The sequence below is a fragment of the Myodes glareolus genome, chromosome 4 (genome assembly GCF_982192425.1).
Source record: "Myodes glareolus chromosome 4, mMyoGla1.1, whole genome shotgun sequence".
NCBI classification, from domain to species: domain Eukaryota; kingdom Metazoa; phylum Chordata; class Mammalia; order Rodentia; family Cricetidae; genus Myodes; species Myodes glareolus.
In genome coordinates, this window is record NC_142029.1 from 34679282 (window position 1) to 34702754 (window position 23473).

Consider the following 23473-nt stretch of genomic DNA (forward strand, 5'->3'; position numbering starts at 1 on the left):
ACCTGAGAGAACTTGGAAATGAATTTGAGATACAAAAGAACAAAGTCAAGTATGATTTCCTGTTAGCAGCATTGTCTTGGGTAGGCTCTTTATGCTAGCTGCAAGCAGAGGCGTGTCTCCTTTAAGAGAGGTCTCCTGACTCAATGTTAGTGGTAAAAATCTTGCAGCTCTTTTAAGAGGCTCTGTCACCAAACATTTAAATGGTGTTTTTGAGCAACCAATGGCAGGCTTCTTGGTGGTAGCATGAACCTTGAAACTCCAAAGAGTTGGAGCAATAAACATGGTTCCCACTAGTACCTCTGCCATGAAGCTAGACTCTTAGAAAGCTAAGGAATGGGGTGGAACCGATCGCCAAAGCCACAGCTTTAATCCTAACCATGCTGCTTAGTAGATTATAGACTCATACACTCAGAAAAAGATAGAGATTCAGATGGGAAAAAAACCTCTAACTGGTTTACAGTGTGTTTAAAAATATACATAGGCTTGGGAGAGAAAAGAAAAAATAGAGACAGTCCTTTAAAAAAGAAATAGAGTAGCTGGGCATGGTGCTGCATATCTTTAATCCCAGTACTTGGGAATCAGAGGCAGGTGGATCTCTGTAAATTCAAGGCCAGCCTGGTCTACAGAGTTCCAGGATAACCAAAGATACACAGAGAAATTCTGTCTCAAAAAGCAAAAAAAAAAAAAAAAATTAAAAAATAAAAGTAAAGGAAATAGAGTAAAAAAAAGTCCCTAAAGATGGAAAATACACAGAGAGTCTGGATACTGTATGTTATTGTGTTGTTTTTGCATTGTTTGACTGCCAAGGAAGGAACAACAGCTGCTAAAAGACATTTGACTATTAATGCTGCTAGATTAAGCCAACCTATATAATTAAAAAATATCTTGACTTCAAAATTTAACTCAAAAGAAATGTTACTTTGGGAAAGAGTTTCTGCTTTTATTTCCACAGGAAATGAGAGGCTGTGAATTCATTCTGGGTTAAAAAAACATCAGGTTCGATTGAGAAAGACACCCTGAAAAATCTCTAATAGGAGTGGATGGCTGAGATGATTCAATGTCTCAGAGTGCCTCTGTTGTAGTTTCTTCCAAGTTCTGCATTCAAAATAGATTCAAGGCTTCTGGCTGAGATGATCCAGCCTCACAAAATACTCCAGTCAGGATTTGACCATAATCCTGATTTTTCTTAGGGTCCCTCAAAGATTATCAGTGCTCCCAATAAGCAGAAAGTAACCTGGAAAACTGCACCAGCATCCCTCTCCCCAAAATGAATTATGGATGTATGACTTTGTTTACATATTGATTACAAGTTGTTATGAATAATGGTCAGGAAAAATGTTAAACAAAGCAGATTAGATTCAGGGTTCTTGCTTTGAAAAGAAAAAAAAGAAGGAAATACTGTGGGATAATGCTCTTACACACTGTAAAGATTTGTCACTCATATTGGTTTACTTATATGCTGATTGGTCAGTAGCCAGGAAGGAAGTATAGGTAGGGCAACCAAACTAGAGAATTCTGGGAAGAGAAAAGGCAGAGATGTGCCATCAGCCAGACACAGGAAGCAAGATAAGAATGCCTTACTGAGAAAAGGTACCAAGCTACGTGGCTAAACATAGATAAGAATTATGGGTTAATTCAAGTTGTAAGAGCTCATTAGTGATAAAATTGAGCTAAGAGGCCAAAACAGTTTGTAATTAATACAAGACTCTCTGTGTTTATTTGGGACTAAATGTGTCCCACGCTTCCTCTCGCCTGCAAGAACCACGCGGGACACAGGATTCTTCTGCAGAAAAGCTTTATGTCTCTTGGGAGCTAGAGCATAAGCCACATGGCTGAGACCCAGATATGATGGAACCCATCCCTTATATAGGAAACAGACCCTGCTTCGGACGTGTCACTCTTGGATTGGTCAATTGTCCATAATCCCAGGTGAATGCCTCGGGAGTAGGCGGGGACAGTAGTGGAAAAATACCAACACGTGTGAGCTTTCTAGCTCACCTGGCAGTGCAGCGCCATCTATGGTGGAGAGTGTGGTTGCGGCCTTCTACATCTCCCCCTAATTTTACTTCTTTGCAGAAAGGCAACTCCCTCGGAAGGTAAAGATAGAGGTTGCACTTCCCAAAATGAAAACATTAAAATGGGCTTACACGGAATCTGCCCCTAGGTTCATGACACCTGGAACCTATCCGGCCTGCCCTCTGCCATTTTTCTGGGAAAGGGGAATATACGGCAGGAAACCCTTATGCAGAGCGACTTATCTCTCAGAGAGGGCCATTCTCTGTGCGATGCTCTTTAGCTCCACAACCTTCAGGGCTAGCTAAGCCAAGCACTCCACCCTATGCAATGGACCATTGTCCTAGGGGTGCAGGAGCTGGTTGGCTTAAACCTTACTGCTTTAACATAGATAACCACATATCAGTAGAAGCTCCCTGTTCCAGGGCAGCCAGCGCTGTACAAAAACCACTTTGTCCCTAAGACTTTGGGATTAGAGTCAGCAGACCATCCAGAGGAGAAACACTATTCCATAGCATAGGACTGTTCCAAACATTCCAACCCCCACCCATTCTTTGAAGTAGGAGATGAAGGACACAATCCAGGACTGGAATCCTTTGGCCAGGCTTATGTCCACTCGCGTGGAGTTGATTGTCATGATGGACCATCTCAAGGAGGACAGCAAATCATCAAAATTCTCCTGCAAGATACAAAGACAATTCTCGGGACAAGTTAGCCACTTTTATAAAGTTTTCATATGGTACACTGGTCACACATAAGGCTGGAGTTTTCCATTTATAGCCCAATTGGGCAGCTGCCATAAGATATCCACCTGTTCTTTATTTTACCTCTAATAGATGTATCTATGGTAGCCTGTTGATCCAGGGCTGTAGCCACTGTGGTAGATAACTGATTGAGGGTCTCTGTTTTTTATGATATAGGCCGTGCTGTCCCAGTGGCGCCTAGGAAAAACCCAGGCCCTGTTTGTTGATATAAGGTTTAAGATTTATTGGCTCCCGTATTCCTTGCCGGTAAGGTGGCCTCGGGCTCCAGAGCCCGCCCGCCATCCAAGTGTTGTGTGCGGCCCTGGGCCTGCTCGCTGTGCGGATCCCCGTGTCCCAGGCCAGGAAGTGGCGGCTCCACCCCCAGGCGCCCCTGCCTTCCCCGCGGGGCTAGCCTAGTTCTCTGAGGCTGTGTTGGTGGCGGAGTGTGGTGGGAGCCGACACTCAGACCGAGGCGGCACAGGCCGGCAATATCTCAAGGTCCGTGCCAGAGCCTGCGGCTCAAGGGGCCGATGGGAGAGGCGGCGACCAGGGCCGCTTCCCTACTAGCAAACTCTCAACACCTGTGCCACAGCAAAAGCGGCTGTAAACTTTCACAGATCCAGCCAACGACCCAATCACCCCAAAATCCAAGGGCCCTTCGCATCCACCTCCCTGCGGATCCTGAAACACCAGACAAGCCAAGCGTATACACAGCAATCTTTTAGGAGGACTTGAGTTCTTAAAATGCTAAGCAGTTCTTAAAAACTTAAGTCGCACTATGTAGATGTAATACGGTACTGCCTGTTTACTGCGTCTAAACCTTAATTGCGCTTTTATTATGATAAATACGACCAGCCCTGCCTGAAGTCAGCATAGTTTAGCATAGCCAAATGGAATCAAAGCCATTTTACCCTCAGAGACCAGCACAGTTTTAGGTACATTGTAAGCCTTTTGGCCCAGCTGCCTGTGGCACCGCTGTGACATCCTCCAGGCCAGGCACCAACCGAGCCGCACCAATTGAGCCTGCGCAACGTGCTCCCCACCATAGCCACAGAGCAAAGCTCCGCTCCAGCCGCCCTCCAGCCCCAGCTGCACCCACTCCGAGCCCAAACCGGTGTACGGAGCAAAGCAGAACTCAGAGAAGCAGGCTTGCTGCTCTGCAAGGACCTCATTTAATCTTTTAGGGAATTTGGGCGTCGTTAGTCTCTGGCTGCTTCCTGTTGTTATTGGGCCGCTGAATTTCAGGGGTATACACTACAACATTTCAGGAGGTCTCGGTGATTCAAACCACATAAATCCCAAGTACACCCTTAGGCTCTTCTTTTCTGTGGAGACGAAAACACAACCTCTTTCCCAAAACATCATATCCTTAGCAGTTTCTAAGTTTAAATATCTTTCTCCTATCCAGTATACAAAAGACAACATGAACAACATAACATAAAGCTTTTGACCTTGTAAATCAGCCTTCTCCCCCATTTTTACTTTCTTAAAATCACTGGGGGGTCCTTTTTAACTTATCTGAGTGCGCGCACACAACCTCCCACTGCTGCTCAGTTTCTGATATGCTCTCTGGACTTTAGAGCGTACCTCTCTGAGTATGCATGTCTGTAGTTTTGAATCCTCCTTGTGTCCAAGGGGTCTCCGGCGGTGTAAAGTTTTTCTTCTTCCCGGGTTTCGGCACCAGTTGTCCCGCGCTTCCGTCTCGCCAGCAAGAACCACGCGCAACACTAGGATCCTTCTGCAGGAATGGCTTTAATCCTCTTGGGAGCTAGAGCATAAGCCCACATGGCCGGGGACCCAGATAAGATGGAACCCATCCCTTATATAGGAAACAGACCCTGCTTCGGACGTGTCACTCTTGGATTGGTCAATTGTCCATAATCCCAGGTGAATGCCTCGGGAGTAGGCGGGGACAGTAGTGGAAAAATACCAACACGTGTGAGCTTTCTAGCTCACCTGGCAGTGCAGCGCCATCTATGGTGGAGAGTGTGGTTGCGGCCTTCTACATAAATGGCTGCAGAACCAGGCAGAAAAGAAACTTCTGGCTACATATTGGGTTTCTACTGCAGAAAAACTCCAAGTTGGCTTTGAAACCTATATTTCATGTGGATATTTCATGTCTGATGGTTAAGCAAATCTATTTCTTGCTGTCTGAGAAAGTATAAGTGAATGAGAGCAGATATGGGATGTAACCTAGTGTACTTCCATGTGCTCTACACTGTGGTAGAATAATAAGACAATTAAACAAATATGCCTGGATATTTATCTTTAATCATAAATATCAAGGTTTATAAGAATCTTGATCTATAAAGAAAACATTCTGATAGTGCTTAACTATTTTTCTCTTTTTCTCCTTTACTGCAGAACTCATCCACAATTCTTTATTTCTTTCTCACAAACCAAACATTTATATATTATGTCCTAGGACGCAGCATTAACGTAAAATCTGCTGGTCTTGTGGGAAGACATGGACCTCAGTCAAAACAGCCATTCATGGTGGCCTTCTTCAAGGCAAGCGAGGTACTTCTTCGATCTGTGCGAGCAGCCAGCAAACGGAAAAATCCAAACCGCAATAAATCCAGCTCTCATCAGGACACCTCCAGGATGTCCACGGCTGGAGGTAAGACAAAATGAGAGTGACAGTTGTGCTTGGAGGATAATTGGGTCATGTGTTGCAAGTCAAGTCATCACAATAAATTTTCCAGCTGCATATACCTTCATTTGGTATATTAAATCACTAGTGATGTCTCTAGCATCCCCAGAATGCTTCACCAGTGAATCACTCAGTAATTCATTTAAAAATAACTATGATCTGCCTTCATGTGTTGAAAGATTCCATTCAAATTAAAGTCAAGCTGGCAGTCATAAAGCTCTGAAACGGCTAAGTCAACAAAGTGTAGCCCAAACGAAATGACATATCTTACAGGCTAACTTCCCCAAGGAATGGTCAACCAGGTGAATTCAGCATATAGTTCTTTCTTTAGTATTTGGATGTGAATCATGCAGCCCAGAATAGTTCTAGAAAATAGGAACAGGGCAGACTGTCAGAGAATCAGGGTGTGTTTATATTTTCCTTAATTGTCTGGTGGACTGATATCTGAACTATCCAGTCACATGTACACATAAAACTTTTCAGAAAAATATTACAAATGTACAGTTGATATCAATCTACTTTGATTTTAGTTTATTCTCCTTAACTAGAAAGTGTGTAATGACCAGAGATTTAACTGCATGCTTCATGCTGCGAAGGACCTTGGTTAGTCTACATACAAGCATAAAGTTGATGTCTACATTCCTGCAAGAATCTATTTTCATCTATGAAAAATAAATTTAAACCTTTACTAATCCTAGCACTTCTCAACTTAGTAAAAACTTGTTTACTGATAACGATGTATGTGGTTCTCTTAACAGGCACCATAAGTCCCGTACTTTGCTAGGCACAAAGGGTGAGCCAATGAGTTTCACTAGCAGTATTATGGTAAATTAGAAATCTAATTTCAAATAACCTTTGCTATTTTTTTAAAGTCTTCATTTATTGGGGTTACTTCAAAGTAACAAATCTCCTAGAACCCAAGATTCTCAAAAGGTGGAATTCATTCACCTTCTTAAAATGTAGTTGCCAGGTTACCTGGTATGTATAGAAACAGAAGCAATAGGAGAGGATTATATATGGCACTACATTATACTAAATTAAATGGTACATAAAAACGAAGCTTTCAAATAAAGTTTCATTGAAGAATAATGGTAGTTTTATGCTACTTTGTTAAAGATACTCACAAAATATTTAGTTTGGCAAATGTTATAGTCTCTGAATATGAAAATGGAGAAAAATAACCTCTAAGTCTCCCTTTTCCTTGCAAATATTAGCTTTTCAAAGATATATATATGTATATATATATAATACATATGTATATATTTCAGCTAAGAGGTTTCTGAATTTGACTGAAATGTTTTTAATTTAATGTAGCACTTTGCATCGAGAGAGGGCTTTTCTAAACTTTGAGTAGAATAGTAAACAATTTCTGAGGAAACTGGAAAACAGAAAGCCCAGCCATGCCCTGATTGTTCAAGTTTATAATTACTCTGGCAGAAGGTTCCAGCAACCGGAATCATCAAAGTCCTTTTCCCTCGGGGCCCACTCTATTTATCTTCTCTTCTTGACCACAAAGTAACAAATGTGCTTCTATAGCCATAGATGAATAAAACACATGGAGCAAAAACTAGGAGCCTTTTCACCAGTTCCCCCAACACATTTATTACATTTGCTTATTGTAATATAGGCTGATATTTCCCTTTGCAGAGTTGGTCCTTGGCAAGCATCCCTGTGAAAAATGTGGTGGATGGTTTTGAAGCTAGTTCATATTTTGATAATAAGAAAGTAGCTAGTTTTCTGTGAGACTTGACCTTTCAGTAGGTAATAATCAAGCAGAGAGGAAAAGCCTCATAGGAGCTGGCTAAAAGGCGGGACTGAAGGAAAGGGAAGGGCAATATAAACAGAACCCTTGATATTTGGGGGGCTTGAAATGCCAGGTAAAATGTAAAACTATCCAAATATAAATAATAAATGACATAATAGGGCCAGGCTTTCATAATAAATGATGGAACAAGGGCTCCCTGGTGGAGGCAGGTTTAAGAAAGAGCAATGATAGAGGTTTGTCAAATTGGAGTTTTTAACGCATCTCCTAAAAATACTGGAAGTCTGAAAAGGCATAAGACATTGGAGAATTAAAATCCTTGTCTAGTTATTTTACTATTTTACGCCACGTTTTTCTGTTTCAAGGCCTTCTATATTGTACGTGGTGGTGCATTCACGTAATCCCATTCCTCAGGAGGCTGAGGCTAGGAAATCCAGAATTCCAACTCAGTCTGAGTTATCTAGGGACCCTGCAGAAACATAAAAACGAAGGGGGAGGAGAGAGAGAAAGATAAAGATAAAAGGAAGGAATAAAGAGAGAGAGGGAGAAAGGGGAAGGAGGGGGAGGAAATAAACTAAGATTCCTTCCTTATGACTTTTCAGGGCTCTCTGTCCCATATATAATCCTAGGGAGAGTATAGAATAGTGTCTATCACAAAATAGGAGTCCACTAATTACTTTCTAAACAAATTAGCATGCTTGCTTCTGGAAAACCAACTTCCTTGTTCAATGGGCCTGTTTGTAGGCCCATTGCTTCCAGACTGTTTGTGGAGTTTGCCCTGTCTCAGTTCCTTCGACAAGAAGGTTGACCATTAATCTTATAGAAGATATTGACAGTGTCACATTGACCATGCTCAGTGATATTTTTTTTTAAGTTTGAGCAGTAGAGGAAGGAAGAAAAGGCATTAACCAAGTTTTAAACCAGCCACCCTTGAAGATAGAATGACTTTAGATTGATAAGGTTTACAAAGAAGCCATGGACCATGATGCTGTTTCAAGAGTTACATAAAGTACTCAGAAGAGCAGAGTATTAAGAGTCTGTGAAAGCTCACAGGAAAAATGCCACATATCAGCTCACACCAAACTCCTAGAAAACATTTTATTACAAGCTTAAGACTAAGGACCCTTGCAAGTGGGTCTGGTCATGTGGTGGTCCTGCCTGAAGACTTGATAGCTTCTCAGGGTAGTTCTCTCACGTAGTTAATCCTAATGCAAACATTCTGCACTTATTCTCAAATCAAATAAACATTACCTCTTGTCTAATGTATACAGTGGAAACCTATGCCTCTTGAAACATATCAATCCAAACAAGGAAACAGAATCGATTAAATCATTCAGAGTACTTTTTAACGTATTATCAGTAAAACTACACAAATGCTATGCTTTGTTTACTTTAGAAGTGATTTAGTCATCTTCTGAACAGAATGACCTGATTCTTGTAAAGTGTTGCGGAATTTTTTAATCATACTGGAGTTAGTGTAGTTAATCACATCATTTTTAACATTTTGCCTGTTTTCAAGGGAGGTCTCTAAAATAAATACTGTACTTAAAATCCCATAATGCTACATACAGAAAAATGGTTCTAATCTAGATGATTGCTACAGAAATTAACACTAAAAACTGATTATTCTGTGAATAATGAATTGTTTTAGAATCCTTTCTCAAGCAAATTCTCTGGCTCATCTAATATGCCATTAGCTAGCCCTGTTTCTTTATTGATATATTTTTGTTTTCTATTGTCTGTCATTTAACATTGACTATATCACTTACCAGTTGTGTAGTTTTGGCTGTGACCACCAGGTGACTGTTAATCCTATTGACTCAGTTTGTAAGTATGAAAACAAGAGTGAGACTGGAAGTAGAAATAGTGAGTGGGGTACATTTGGGAAGCTTTTGTTTAGAAAGGTCTAGCAGAGAGTTAGAATTTACGGTCTGTAGATAAAATTTTATGTCAGTGGCCTCTAAGGTGCAGATGACATTTGTATGGTTACAGGGACGCCTGATTAAACAGAATCATGGGAAGATTCCAGGTAGCTATTAATTTATTGGCTGATGTTTTGTGCCACAAATTTATACCAGAAAAGTACAAATATCTCTGTATGTACAAATAGCAGCAACCCTTCTTGGTCAGGTTTTATTTATTCAAGTTGGTAATTCACTGAGTGTGACTTGTCTCTCTTCACTGGTTTAGCAAAAATTATCCTTAGGGACTCATCAAATTCACTTTATTGAATAGTCTATTTTGAGCTTCCTTAGGCTCAAAATTCATTATTTTCTGTGAATAAATCAATTTTTGGTTTTAGTTCTCCAGTTGTTCACTTACTCTTTTCTTTTTGAAAGCTAAGAAAAAGAATGCTAAAAATCTCTTTGCTCTGAGATGGAGAATTTTCATCATATAGTTCATGTAAACTGAACTATATGTCATGCTTAAGTGCTAAGTTCTCTTTTGGATTCCTGCTCTCTCTCCACACACACACACATACACAAACACACGTTCTAATATAGATACCTACACCTACCTATCTATCATTTATCTATCAATTATACAACTATATCTGGCATCTACCTTTTGTATATTATCTGTCTCTGATACCTCTTAAATGAAAACATTGTTAATATATATATATATATAAGGAGTTTTTTTTGCCTTACTTTAGTAGATTATCATTCCTCTTACATTTAGGTCACCCATCTTCAACTTTGCCTTTTCAATAGTTAGTATTCAGAACATGAACGATTTTGTAATCTTAAGGTTTTATTCGCCCACTTTTTAAAAACCGCCTCCTATTTTATTGTATTTTCATTATTTCATTATTTAAAGTCAAAGACAATGATATTTTAAACAAAATTAAAATGATTTCACATTTTTCCTAGAAATTGGCCATGAAAATTTGTACAAATACTTAATATTTTCAATGTTAGACATTATTTTCTCATTGCTACTAACTTTGAAAGATAAATCAGAGATATATTATGATACATGCATATCTTTGAAGTAAGTTAGCTTTCTTTTGTACTGTTTACTGGCACCAGAACTAATTAGTATTTTTTATCATGACTTCATTTTTAATTTTTATAGTTTTTATTTATTAAAATGTACCATTTCCCTTAGTTCTTTTCCCTTCTTCCCAGTCTTCCTATATATCCTATATATCTTTTCCACTCCCTCTCAAATTCCTGGCTTCCTCTTCTTTAATTGTTATTGTTACACACACACACACACACACACACACACACACACACACAAGCACATGCACATGCACATACACACACAAGAATATATAAATACAATCTCCTGGGTCCACTTAGTGTTGTTGGCATGTTCGTGATTTGGGGGATCATCACTTGGAATTGGATAAGCAATTAGGGGGCTCATCCTTAAGGGAATATATTTCTACTTTCAGCATTCCTTAGTTACCCGGAGAACTTTGTTTGGGGGTGGGAGCCTTCTGAGAGATTTCATGCTCTATGTCAGCATGTCTATTGTTGTCCTTGTTCAAGTCTGAGTGAGACAGCTAAACAAGCATCCTAGGTGAAGCTTTCCTGCTATTCTAGGAGACAATTGCACATTAGATTTCTTAGTCCTCTGGCTATTACAATTCTTCTGCCCCTTCTTCTGCAATGTTTCCTGAGCTTTATGTATATGAGTTATGCTGGGCAAAGATAAGTTGTTCTCTGCATTGTGACAAGTTATAATGGTCTTTGTCTTTTGCAAAGAGAAGCTTCTTTGGTGAGGCTTCAGAGTTACTCTTGTTGATGTGTATATGGAAAGTGTTTAGCATGTAGTTGGAAAATATGCTGGTTTAGTAAATTGGTGGTAGTGGGGGTCTCTTCTGAATATTCATGCTCAGTAACCCTGGGTAGCTGACTAGTTTTCAGGACCAGCTGTGGTTTCCCTTTTGTTGAATAGATCTTAAGTCCCATTAGACAACTATTGGTTACTGTCAATGTATAAGTGCCATTATTGCACATTTGAGAAAAACTCATCCTATAGGTTGTTGTGGCACATAAATTTTAGAGCTGGGTAGGACTAATGATACTTTCTGCCATTGGCAGCTTACTCAGCACTGTCCTGGACTATGAAAGGTAGTCTCCAGGGAAGTGGTTTTCTGGTCAGACTCAGGTTGGATCCTCAAAGTTCTGGGTCCTATGTGTGTAGTTTCATCAGCATCAATAACTTACCTTCAACCTCTGGGAGGCAACCAAGGGCAAAATTGTATTGACCAACAACTCAAGAGAGGATTTCTTATGAGTTTTCATTAGACAGTCTATGGCAATTGAGGAGCATTTTCAGCCCAAGTTTTTTAACTTCATTTAAACTGTACATCTATCTACCTATATCTATCTATCTATCTATCTATCTATCTATCTATCTATCTATCTATCTATCTATCTATCTATCTATCTATCATCTTTCTATCTATCATCTATCTATCTATACATACATACGTACATATCATTATAGGCATTATATGTAATTTGGGATAAATAAAGAGTAGTATTATTATTTATGACTTTTCTAGACATCTTTATTGTATTTTTTCTTCCTCTTTCCCACTTCTGTATTGACCACCTTAACTCAAATACATCACCCTTTGGTTTTCCTATTTTCTTCTTAGCATTGTGTTTGTCCCGCTGTTTCAGCTCTAGTGTTTTTTCTCTCTTCCCATGGTACCTTTTGACGTCTGAGTTTCTTTGATTTCTCCAGGTTAAAAAACTAACATGTGACACTATGGAACCACAGATGAGAGAAATATGCAGCATTTGCCTTTCTGAGTTGTAGTGATAGAAGTGGCGGGCTGTGGCCCGGCTCCCAGCTAGCTTTACCCAAAATAATTACATGGAAACTACATTCATTTTAAACACTACTTGGCCCATTAGTTTCAGCCTCTTATTGGCTAACTCTCACATCTTGATTAATCCATTTCTAATAATTTGTGTAGCACCACGAGGTGGTGGCTTACCGGGAAGGATCTTAACCTGTGTCCATCTTGGAGAGGAGAGCTATAGCGTCTAACTCACTTCCCTTCTTCCCAGCATTCTGTTCTGTCTTCCCCGCCTACCTATGTTCTGACCTATCAGGCCAAGCAGTTTTCTTTATTAATTAACCAATGAAAACAAGAGATAGATAGAAAACCCTTCTACATCACCAGTCTGGCTTACCTCATTCAAATCAAAAATCAAAATCAAAAAGATTTTCTAGTTCTATCCATTACCTGCCATTCTGACTGGGGTGAGATAAAATCTCAAGTCTTTTTAACTTGCATTTCTCTGATTTCTAAGGATGAACACTTTTTAGATACTTCCTAGCCATTTTTAGTTTTTTTTTTCCTGAGATCTCTCTGTTCATAGTCCATTATTTGACTCAGATTTTTGAGCTCTTTGTATATTCTGGATATTAACAGGAAATGTATAGCTGGCAAAGATTCTACGGGTTTGTTTCCTCTTCTCTCAGTTGATTATTTCTTTCGGTGTGACAAAACATTTTTGTTTGATGAGGTCCCACTTTGACAATTGTTGGCCCTAATTCCTGCCCAATTGGAGTCATACTCAGGGGTTTTTATCTTACATCCACATCCTGTAGTGTACTGTCTATGTTTCTTCCAGAGGTTTCAGGGTTGTGGGTCTCACATTTAAGTTTTGATCCATTTAGAAGTGGCTTATGTGCAAGGTGATAGATACAGGTCAAATTTCACTTTTCTCTATATGAACATCAAGTTGTTCCAACACCATTTGTTGAGCGTGGTTCCCCTGGCAGTGTATTTTTTTAGGGCATTTTGTCAACTATCAGATGGATCTAATCATATGTACTCATACTTGGGTCTTCCATTTTATTTCTATTGGTATATATGTCCTTTTTTGTGTTAGTATCATACTGTTTTTACTGTTATGGTTCTTAATATGACTTGAAATTCTATCAGTTCATGAGCATGGAAGGTCTTTGCATTTTATAATGTCCTTCTCAATATCTTTAGAGATTTAAAGCTTTCGTTATAATGGTCTTTTTATCTTATTCATTGTGTTTCTTTCTAGTTATTTAATTTTCTTCTAGTCTATTGTTAATTGGAATGTGTCTAAGAGCCCTGCATCTACTGAAATTCTCATGTAATTTTTGTCTTTGTCTTTTTACATGATTTATCACATTCCTTCTCTTGTGTATGTTGTTTTAACCCTATATCTTTGGGATAAGGTAACCTTGGTAATGGTTAATGATGTTTTTGATATATAGCTGTATTTGGTTTCCGAGGGTGTTGCTAAAGATTTTTGAGTCATGTTCATCAGGATTATTGAACTATAGTTTTCTGTTTTTCATTGTGTCTACCTGGTTTTGGTATTAGAGTGATACTGGCTTTGTAGAAATGCTCCTTCTGTTTCTGTTTTTTTAAAAAAATATTTAAGAAGTATCGTCTGTAGATCAAATATTCTTTGAATATTTGATAGAATTTTGCCTTTTAAAGTCAGAAGCCTTTATATTACTACTTTACTCTCCTCAGATGTTGTATTTAGGTTGTTCATCTCTTCTTGTTTTAACTGTGCTGGTTTGGATGAATCTGCAAATTTTTCCATATCTTTAGGTTCAAACTTAATGGGGTACAAGTTGTTTTTAAAATCTCGTATAATATTCTGAATTTCTTTGGTGTCTGCTGTCTCCCTTTTTATTTCTAAATGTGTCTATTTGGATCATCTCTTTCTTTCTTTTAGTTAGTTAGACTAAACATCTTGTTTACTTTCTTATAGAATCTGTCCTTAGAACCATTGAGTTATTGAATTATTTTATTTGTTTCTATTTCTTTAATTTGGGCTCTGATTTTTATTTCTTGCTGTGTACTGGATTTGGGATTGGTTTGTTGTTTTTCCAGATTTTTGGGTTGCTTTGTTGAGTCATTTATTTTTTGATCTTTCTTATATTTTAATGTAGGCACTTGGAGCTATAAATTTTCATACTGAGACTCCTTTTATTGTGCCCCAGAAGTTTTATAGCATAGTGTTTTCATTTCATTTAAAGTCAGGAATTTTTTATTTTATTTTATTTTTATTTTTTTTATTTTGATTTCTTTTTGACCCATTCATTATTCAAAAACAAAATTTTAATCACTTTGAGTTTGCGGACTTACTAGAGATTTGTTCGCTGTCTACTTTAAGTTTTATTGTATTATGACCATATAGGATAGAGGGAGTTTTTTCAAATTTTCTGAGTTTTTAAAGATTTGTTTTGTGTCCCAGAATGTAGTCTCTATTATAGAAACTCCCATGACCTAATGATTAGAATATATATTCCTTGGTGTTTGGGTGAAACATTTTGTAGATATCTGTTTGGTCCATTTCATCACTTAATCCTGATGTTTCTCTGTTTATTTTTTTGTCCAGGTGACCTATATATTGAAGAAGGTGTGATATTAAAATTATCTACTGTTAATGATTTGATGTTAAGTCTGTTTCTTTTTCTTCCAGGAGTAAATTTTTTTTTAATGAAATTGTGTTCACCCCAGCTGGGTGCATATATATTTAGGATTACAATGTGTTCTCGATAAATTGTTCTCTTAAGGAGAATGAAGTATCCTTGTTTATCTGCTCTAATAAGGTTTAGTTTGAGGTCTGTTTCGTCAGATGTTAGGACAGCAACACCTGTTTGTTTCCTGGTCCCATTTTACTGGAATCCCTTTTTCCATCCTTTTTCACTTTGTGGTAAGGTCTTTCTTTAAAGATGAATTTCTCGGAGACAACAGAAGGGTGAAGTTTCTTTCCTTAATCCATTCAAGCAGACTTTGTCTTTTGATTGGAGAGCTAAGGCCATTAATATTTGAAGTTATTATAGAAAGGTATGTGTTTCTTTTTTTGTTGTGTTTAGTCATACTTTTCAGTAATTAGAGGAGTTCCTACAGTCTCAAAGTTATGATTCCTTTTCTCTTCAGTTCAAGTACTTCTTCCTATATTTTATTTAGAATTGCTGTGATGGGGATGAATTGTTTTAGCCCATTGGGATCATGGAAAGTTTTTCATTTTCCTTCAACATGGTACATAGTTTTGCTGGGTACAGTAATCTTGGTTGACAGTTGTGGTTTTTAGAATTCATAATACATTGCTTCATGTTACTCTGGGTTTCAAAGTTTCTATTGAGGAGTTAGCTGTTATTCTAGTGGGTTTTTCTTTATGTTTGATGTGTTTTTTCTTTCCTATTTTTGAGAATATTTCTTTTTTTATATATTTAGTGATGCAGATAAGATTTGCCACAGTGTCTTTTCTGGTTTTGTCTGGTTGTTGGGGTTCTCTGTGTGAGTCTTGTCTGGTTTGGGGTTTTGTGTGCCTTTTGCTCATCTATGATATTCTTTTCCTTAGTTTATGAAAGTTTTCTTCTATGATCTTGTTGAATGTGGTCTTTGCCATTTACCTGTGATTATTCTACCTCAACTATGCCTATTATTTGAAGACTTTGTTTTTTCATGGTATCCCACATTTGCAGCATGTTCCTTTCCTGTGCTCTAAATAAATTAATATTCTCTTATTTTTTCTAGTTATTTAGTTTTTCAATTATGACCTCATTTTAGCTTGAGTTCTCTCATCACTGTTTCTTTCTTCAATGAATTTAGTTATTTCATTCAGTCTATGCTTGTATTTTCTTTCATATCCCTCAGGTATTCATATTGAGTTCATTATTGTTAATTTCACTGAACTGTTTGTGTCTTCCTTAAGTTCCTTGAAATTTTTGTTAAAGTTTGTGATTTTTCTTTTAGTTTCTGTATCCTGGTTTCATCTATGTAATTCTCATTGGAGAACATTTCTGATAGTACTGGTAGATTTTGGGGGAGGGTTCACGATGCCTTGATACTTTATATTATTTTCATAAGAGACCCAGAACACTGGAATGGTACCTAGGATGTGCCACCTGGCCTGACCTGGAGGTTAGAAAATGTGTAGATTGGGCTCATCAGGCTGGCCCAGGCTCTGTTTGTGAGTTCAGGTGTAGGTCTGGGAATTGGGTAATACACAGACAGGACAGGGTCAGGTAGACTTGCCTGGTCAGTGCATAGGATGTGTGGGCTTCTCTGAGCCTTAAGATGGATTTGGTACAAACTGCTCCATGGTGGTCAGAGTTGGGAGGAGTTACGAAGAGGAACACAGATAAATTACATGTGTCTTCATGCCAGGTGGCCTGGCCTGGTGGGTACGGACTCTGATGAGTTCCTAGAGGAGCGAGAGTCCAGAAGAAGGTCAAGATTCCTGGCAAACAGCTGTGGGCAGAATGGAGTTGGGCACATGATTTCATTTATAGATTGGTCCATCAACAGTAGAATTATGTCCATTTCATTTAATCTTCTAAGGACTGCCAGTTGATATTTTTAAAGCTATAAACATCATTTCCTTGCCCATTTTCCTGTAGCTTTGTTCGCCAATCATTGAGCATGAACCTAACTCCAGACTTTGCTGATTTCGCTAAAGTATTTACTTCACTCAGTACCCATTAATTTTTATTTCTGACAAAATAAGCATTTGGATACAACTCTCCATGACATCAGACTCTTGGAATAAGCACCCATTTTAAACTTAATTGCTCATTACATTTATGTGATATAATATATATCACACTTAATCTTTATGAAACTACTTTAATTATATGAGAAATTTGGGCTTTTAATTTTATTTAATTTCTTTTTAAACATGCAATTGTAATAACTGTACATGTAGTATCTATCTATCTGTCTGTTTGTCTGTCTGTCCGTCTACCTACCTACCTACCTACCTACCTACCTACCTATCATCTATCTATCTTTCTATCTAATCTCTGTGTGTAATGTAATGTATTCATTTAATGTTAATTGTCAAAAACATAATTGACCACTGCCTGAATAGAATTGTTTGAGGGTGTTATTCAAATTAAGGAAGAAATTTCCCTGAATGCAAGAGGACATACTCTTAAAACAAATTTTCTCCATTTTTCACTATTAACATATATTTATTCCATTATTGCATAGGAGGAAATCTTGTTCAAATTTTAAATACAATTTTGTTTTCTATATTGACATCAGGCAAATAATAATTTGAAGTGATTATAAGGACAACTGAGTCATCATTTGGTTCTGGTGTGATACTCTTTCATTAGCAGTTGAATCATTAAATTGGAAGGTGAAATATATGTGTGTGTGTGTGTGTGTGTATTCTTTTCAGAACCGTATAAGGCAAACAATACTCTACATTCTACTAAAGTAACTTGCCTGAGTGCCACAGTTAAGCCAAAATTCTCAGTTAAGAATCAAACTTGTGCTTAACATAGGTAATATCTTCCGGAAACCTTACCCATAACCTCGTAACAGAAGTTGTATACTTCTATACCTAATAGGCAGTCATTTGTTTAAAACGTAAGTTTATGTTTTTCTTTAATCTTCAGATTATAACACCAGTGAACAAAAACAAGCCTGCAAAAAGCATGAGCTCTACGTGAGTTTCCGGGATCTGGGATGGCAGGTAAGCTGGTTCAATTTAGGTGTTTCTTTTCTGCTTTGTCTCAAATCCTCAGTAAGTCAGAGTCTTTGTTAGCAATTGCTCCAATATAATAGTCAGTTTTGAAGACTATTCAGCATGTGATTTACACATATCATTTTCATTTCCTTATTATTATTTTGTCATTGGAACAAAATGAGTTGGGTTTAACAGCCATCTAGGGAAATATAACATTCTTGAAATTAACATTTAAAAATGGATAAAAATAATACTGTCCTTTGAATATCCCAAGTCTTTTGTCTTGCATGAGTTAGAGTCTCCTTATGTAGCCCAAGATGTCCTTGAATGCTCCTTCTGCCTCAGTCTCCCATGTACTGGGAGTAGAGGCATATATTACCAGGCCCTGCATATATAATAAAACTAATTAATTAATTAATTAAATTTTGTACACACATGCATGTGCATGTCTGTTTGCATGTGTGCAGGCCAGAAGAGACCACCTCATGTCCCACCCTATCACTTTCCACCTTACACTTTGGAATTTTTACCTCTCACTGAAACTTGAGCTCAAAGTCTTTGGGGTATGCTGGCTGCCAGTAAAGGCCAGAGATTGTCACGTCTCCTACTCCAATGTGGAAAATCCTGGAATTATAAGCAAGCATGATAGACATGTTCTACATTTCCCAGATTTTTCCCTGGGTACTGAATATCCAAACTTTGGTCCTCATGCCTGCCCAGCCAGCACTTACCTGCTGAGTCATCTCCACAGCACCTCCAGAACTTTTAATTTTATGAAGATTGTTTGAATTAGTATAAACACCTACATTAACTCTGTTAGGATGATGGTTCTGTCTAGGAAATAGAAATTCCAACTATTAAGTTTAAATCATAAGGCAGGTTTGCCCCAAATTTTTTCTTTTAATCAAAATTCATATTATTATGTTTTTTAATATGCTTCACAAATGAAGTAGAGAAGAAAAAATAATTTCTAATGGCTCTGAGAACAATTTAATACAAAGTTTTATTTTTCTTTTGTATCACAACACATTCTCAGTATTTGAGTCATATTCATAGTATTATGGTCACAAAATTAAACAAGGTTATAAAATAATATTAAGATGGAAATGTACATTAATATTTATTGTCTTTATTTTTATTATTATGTATTTTATTAGTTATTTGAAAATTTTATCTAACATATTTTGATCATATTTATTCTCCCTCATCAGTTCTTCCCAGATCTACTTCCCTTCCTTACCCCTCCAACTTCATGTTCCTTCTAAAAAAACTGAGACAAATTTGTGCTGTTCAAATGTTCTTGTATGTGCACCTTTCAGTGGACTATGGTCAGTTTATCAGGGGATACACTTTTAGAGAAAATGGTCTCTTCCTGTCTTGGCAATCAGTTGGCACTAGCAACTTGTTTAGGGCTGGGATTATATGCACAATTCCCCTGTTCATGTTGAGATTTGGTCTGGCTTTGGGTCTTGTGTATACTGTCACAACTACTCAAAATTATGTATTTACCCTACTGTGTCCAGAAGATACTGCTTCCTTGTAGTCATCCACAGCCTCTGGCTTTTAATATCTTTCTGCTCCTACTTCCCCAGTGCCCCCTGAGCTTTGGGAGAGGGTGGCTGTATGTTCCATTTAGGATTGATCATTCCATAGTCTCTCACTCTCTGCACCTTGTCTAGTGTGAATCTTTGCATTAATGACTATCTACTGCAATGCAAACTTTTCTGAGGAGGAATGAGAGGTACCATAGGCTATGGGTATAACAGCCAGTCATGAGGGCAATACTGTAGCCATTTAGCAGCATCATAGCAGTAGGTTATCCTCTAGAGCCTATGACTTCTCTTGCCATAGGTTCTGGATCAAATATTGGTGCCAGGTAGGTTTCATTTTGTGGAATGTGACGTATCCAACTGGAAAATGATTGGTTAGTTCACTGACATTAGGGCCACTATTGTACCAGTGGGCTTGTCCTGGCAGGTCAGTCATCATTGTATCTGATACAGTTCAGAGTTGGGTAAGATTAATGATTACTTTCCTTCTTCAATAATAAGGATAGTGCCTTCTAGCACTGTGAAGCTAGCTGGTAGAGATGAAGCATCCAGGTTTATTCCACTAGGTTTCTCCATGTTTCATGACTCAAGTGTGTGATATCTTCATCAATAAAGTCTTATTGTCAAGTTCTGGAAAGTACCCAACAACACTGACAGATAATAGCTTGCAATGTTTGGAGGTCTTTGGAACCTCACTGGCCAACATCTCTTAAAGAAGTAACCTATTCTTTGCAGGAGGCTTTTTTTATTTTTTAGCTTGTGTTGTCAAGTTGGGTCATTGTTTAGAGTAACTTCATTTTGATTCTCTTTTTTCTCTCTCTCTATGTATATATGTATATGTTATACATAGGAAGTTTCTACAGTGATGTGTTTCTATATGACATTTGAGAAAAGGTCTTTAATGTTATTTATACCCTCCCCTACCCTGAAATTGCCCCTCCCACTCAAATTTAACCATTCCTATTCCATTAGTCACATTTAACACTTTATACTGATACATTGCATCTCATTTTTCTTAAAAGTTCATTCCCATAGCCTATTGTGATCGCCCAACTTCTTTGGATATATCAAATAAAATACACACATCTGAAGATTCAAAGATAATATTCATAAATGAGACAAAAATATGATCCTTGTCTTTATGGATATGGGTTATCTCACTCCTAAAGAGTACTTCCAGACCCATCCATTTACCTGTTAATTTCATTTATATTATCAGCAGAATCATATTCAGTAACATAAATATACTACATATTTATTATCCATTCATCAACTGATCAACAACTAGGTTGTTTTAATTTTCTGGTTATTGGAAATAGAATATCAATGAAAATGGATGATTAGCATCTCTATAGTAGAATCTAGAGTTCTTTGGGTGTACCCAAGAGTGCTGTGCTGAATTAGGTGGTAGGTCTACTTTAAGCTCTTTGAGGAACTTTGGTGGTGATAGCCATAGTGACTGCATCCGTTTTCTTTCTCACCAGTAGGGAATAAATGTTCCGCTTTCCCCACATCCTTGTCAACATTTTGTTTCTTTGTTTGTTTTTACTTTAGGAATTATAACTAGGGTAAGTTGAAATTTCAAAAAAGTTTTAGTTTTCAGTCTATTGTTTAAGAATGCTGACCTCTAAGAGAAAGTCTCTTGGATATTTGTATGCCATTTTTGTTTTAGAACTAAAGTTACTTTCCAATTTTTTATTTTGGTTGTTAATTTTATTAATGTTTAATTGTTTTGATTCTTCATGCAGTCTAGAAATTAATACTTCTTTAAATGTATAGCTCGTAAAGACTTTACCCTACTCTGTAGGTTGTCCCTTCACTAGAGTGATGATGTCCTCTGTTGCACAAAATGTCCAATTTTATGAATAAACTTTTATTAAAGATAATTTAATAATTCATAATCACACACAGAGTTTTGCTTCTCTGGGGGTGGGGAAATCATAATAAATATTCCATGGGACACTTTTTAACTTCCTAGAAATTTTTCACACACAGTGTTCAAGATTTGCTTTAATTTGTTTTGTCTAAAACATTGTAAATTAATATAATGATGAAAAGAAAAACATGAGATAAAGCAGATGGTAAAGCTTCATTGGTCTGGAAGACTCTTACACTGGGAATGTGTTATCTAACAGTGAAGAGAATTAGCTCAGTCCTGTTCTCCGTGTCTTTTATTGTTGAAACCTACAAAGTTTGGGGATTTGACCTGAACGGGTAACAGGTGAAGAAAGGACAGATATACATACAGAATAGCTGGGATCAGCTGGACTGTGTTCTCTGATGGAGATACACCAGCAGTAGCCCAGAACCTCAGTTCACTTAGTCTATTGAACTTGAATGAAGAAGGGAAGGATTAGCTAATCTAGGTGTGTGTGTGTGTGTGTGTGTGTGTGTGTGTGTGGTGTGTTCTCTGGGGGGGGCAGACTTATATCATAGTTATTCTGGAGAAGGAAACTGCAGTTGATATTTTCTGTACGTACTGACAATGTCTGTACTTATTCCAGGGGAAGGCCTTGCTATTTGAGGCCTTGCTCAGATATGAATCTGAGGCCCTGGGGTCTTGACAAGGCCATGCTTGTGTTAATAACATACATTCACTCTGAATTTTACCTGCTCTAAATGTTTCCCTCTTTCTTATTACTGAGGTGTTCAGGGTGTTTTCACTTTTACTACCAAGCTGGTTTGTTGCAATGCCCAATACTAGGCAGTAAGGATGACCAAAGGAAGAACAAACAGCTACTGTGCCCAACACAAAAACCAGGAAAGCTTTAACAAGTTAAAGTGATTGGAGCCTTGAACCTTATCAAGGTTCACTTTTGCAGTCTTAGCAGCGGAGACAATCTGGCTATAAGCTTTTTGCAATCTCAGGGTGTACAATGTATTTGGGCCGTATCTACAGTATTGTTATGGTGTGTTCAAGCACTCCATAATTGATATGGTGGTTATCAATTATTTCCCATTATATTTGCTTTTATTATAAGAGTTGTTGTCACACATATGTGCTGGCAATCTGTGTGACATATCAAATCCTGTCTGGTATCTGGCTGTAACCCCCCTTTATCCACACTGAGGTCATCAATTGACCAACTGGTAATACTACAAAGATTGACAGCTGCCAATTGCTATAGCTCCATATACGATCATTTGTCTAGCTGGAGATTGGGCGACTGCCAATACACTGTATTATTACGCCTATGGAGCCATTAGTGGCCCACTGAATGACGTTAATGCCACTAACATTGTGTATTTGAATGGTGTCTAACAAGCAATGTCTTCAGGGAATATAGCCAGAGACCCATTTAATACTATGTACATTGCAGATTTTCAGTTGGGGTGGGCCGTGAGAGCTGTTGTATTTGGTAGAGGCCTTAAATTCTAGGAGTTCCACTTTTTTTTTAAATTTAAATGGTAACATGGGTACCATTCCATAGCAGGGTGGCTCTCCAGGTCTCTTTGAGAGGAATCCCTAAGAAAACAATAAAGGAGCAACACATTTGAGTAAAGTCATAGCCCATTTCAAATAGTTGACTGGGACCCATTGGGACATCAGGTAGTTAGAGAAGTGGCCTCCAAAATTGAGGGAGTGATTAATAAAACCAGGTCCGGAAGGATGTGACGAAGCTGCTGAGTGGGTCTGTAGATCCGATGGACTTCACCTTGGACCGGACTGCTCTGCATTGCCACAATCACTAGCTCTGTCAGAAATATAACTTCTGAGTTCTTTTCCAACCCCGGGTCTCATGCTTGCTCCTCTGACATTTGGTTTTGAGTCTGGATCAGGTCACCCAAACACAGGAAAGCACTTAAAAACATTGGTATTGTCCTCCGAATCTCTTACCCTAAACAAAGTTTGCTGTCAAGGAGTGAGTTTACCTCCCCTTAAATCTTGCTGCAACCCAGTCCCAAGGTACAATTCTGCCACAGGTTGGGAGAGGGCATCTTCATAGTTCCTTTCCTCAGGATGAGTATCTGGGCATGTCTCCCAAGCACAGTCTAAACGCTGATGCAGTTGGAATGTTTTTACCTTATTTCTATGATTCTTCAAAACTCCTCCAAAGCACAAACATTTCACCGTCTCTATAGCCTGCTCATCTCATGGTTTACACCCAGTTTGCAGAAATGCTCCCCTCTTTCCTTTCCTTTGCCTGCTTGCACTCGTCACTGCCATTTTCCCTGCTTGACTGATGTGAGTTCCCTGTGGTCAAGGACCCATATTTGGATACCCCTTGCCTTGGCCTGCAGGGTCTTTGTATTGACCTGACTAGGTGGCTGGGAATGAAAAAATGACAGACAGAAAA

The 23473-nt window shown here is 38.0% G+C and overlaps 1 protein-coding gene across 3 annotated transcripts in view; it reads left to right on the top strand.

Annotated features, from left to right (window-relative positions):
- Positions 1–23473, top strand: part of Bmp5 (bone morphogenetic protein 5) — a 143016-nt gene that overhangs the window by 99362 nt on the left and 20181 nt on the right. For all 3 annotated transcript variants that reach the window (XM_087905378.1, XM_085689397.2, XM_048423970.3), the window contains exons 4-5: positions 5182–5376; positions 17555–17631. In XM_087905378.1, the coding sequence (XP_087761504.1) occupies positions 5182–5376; positions 17555–17631 (272 nt within the window). The remainder of the gene's footprint in view (positions 1–5181; positions 5377–17554; positions 17632–23473) is intronic.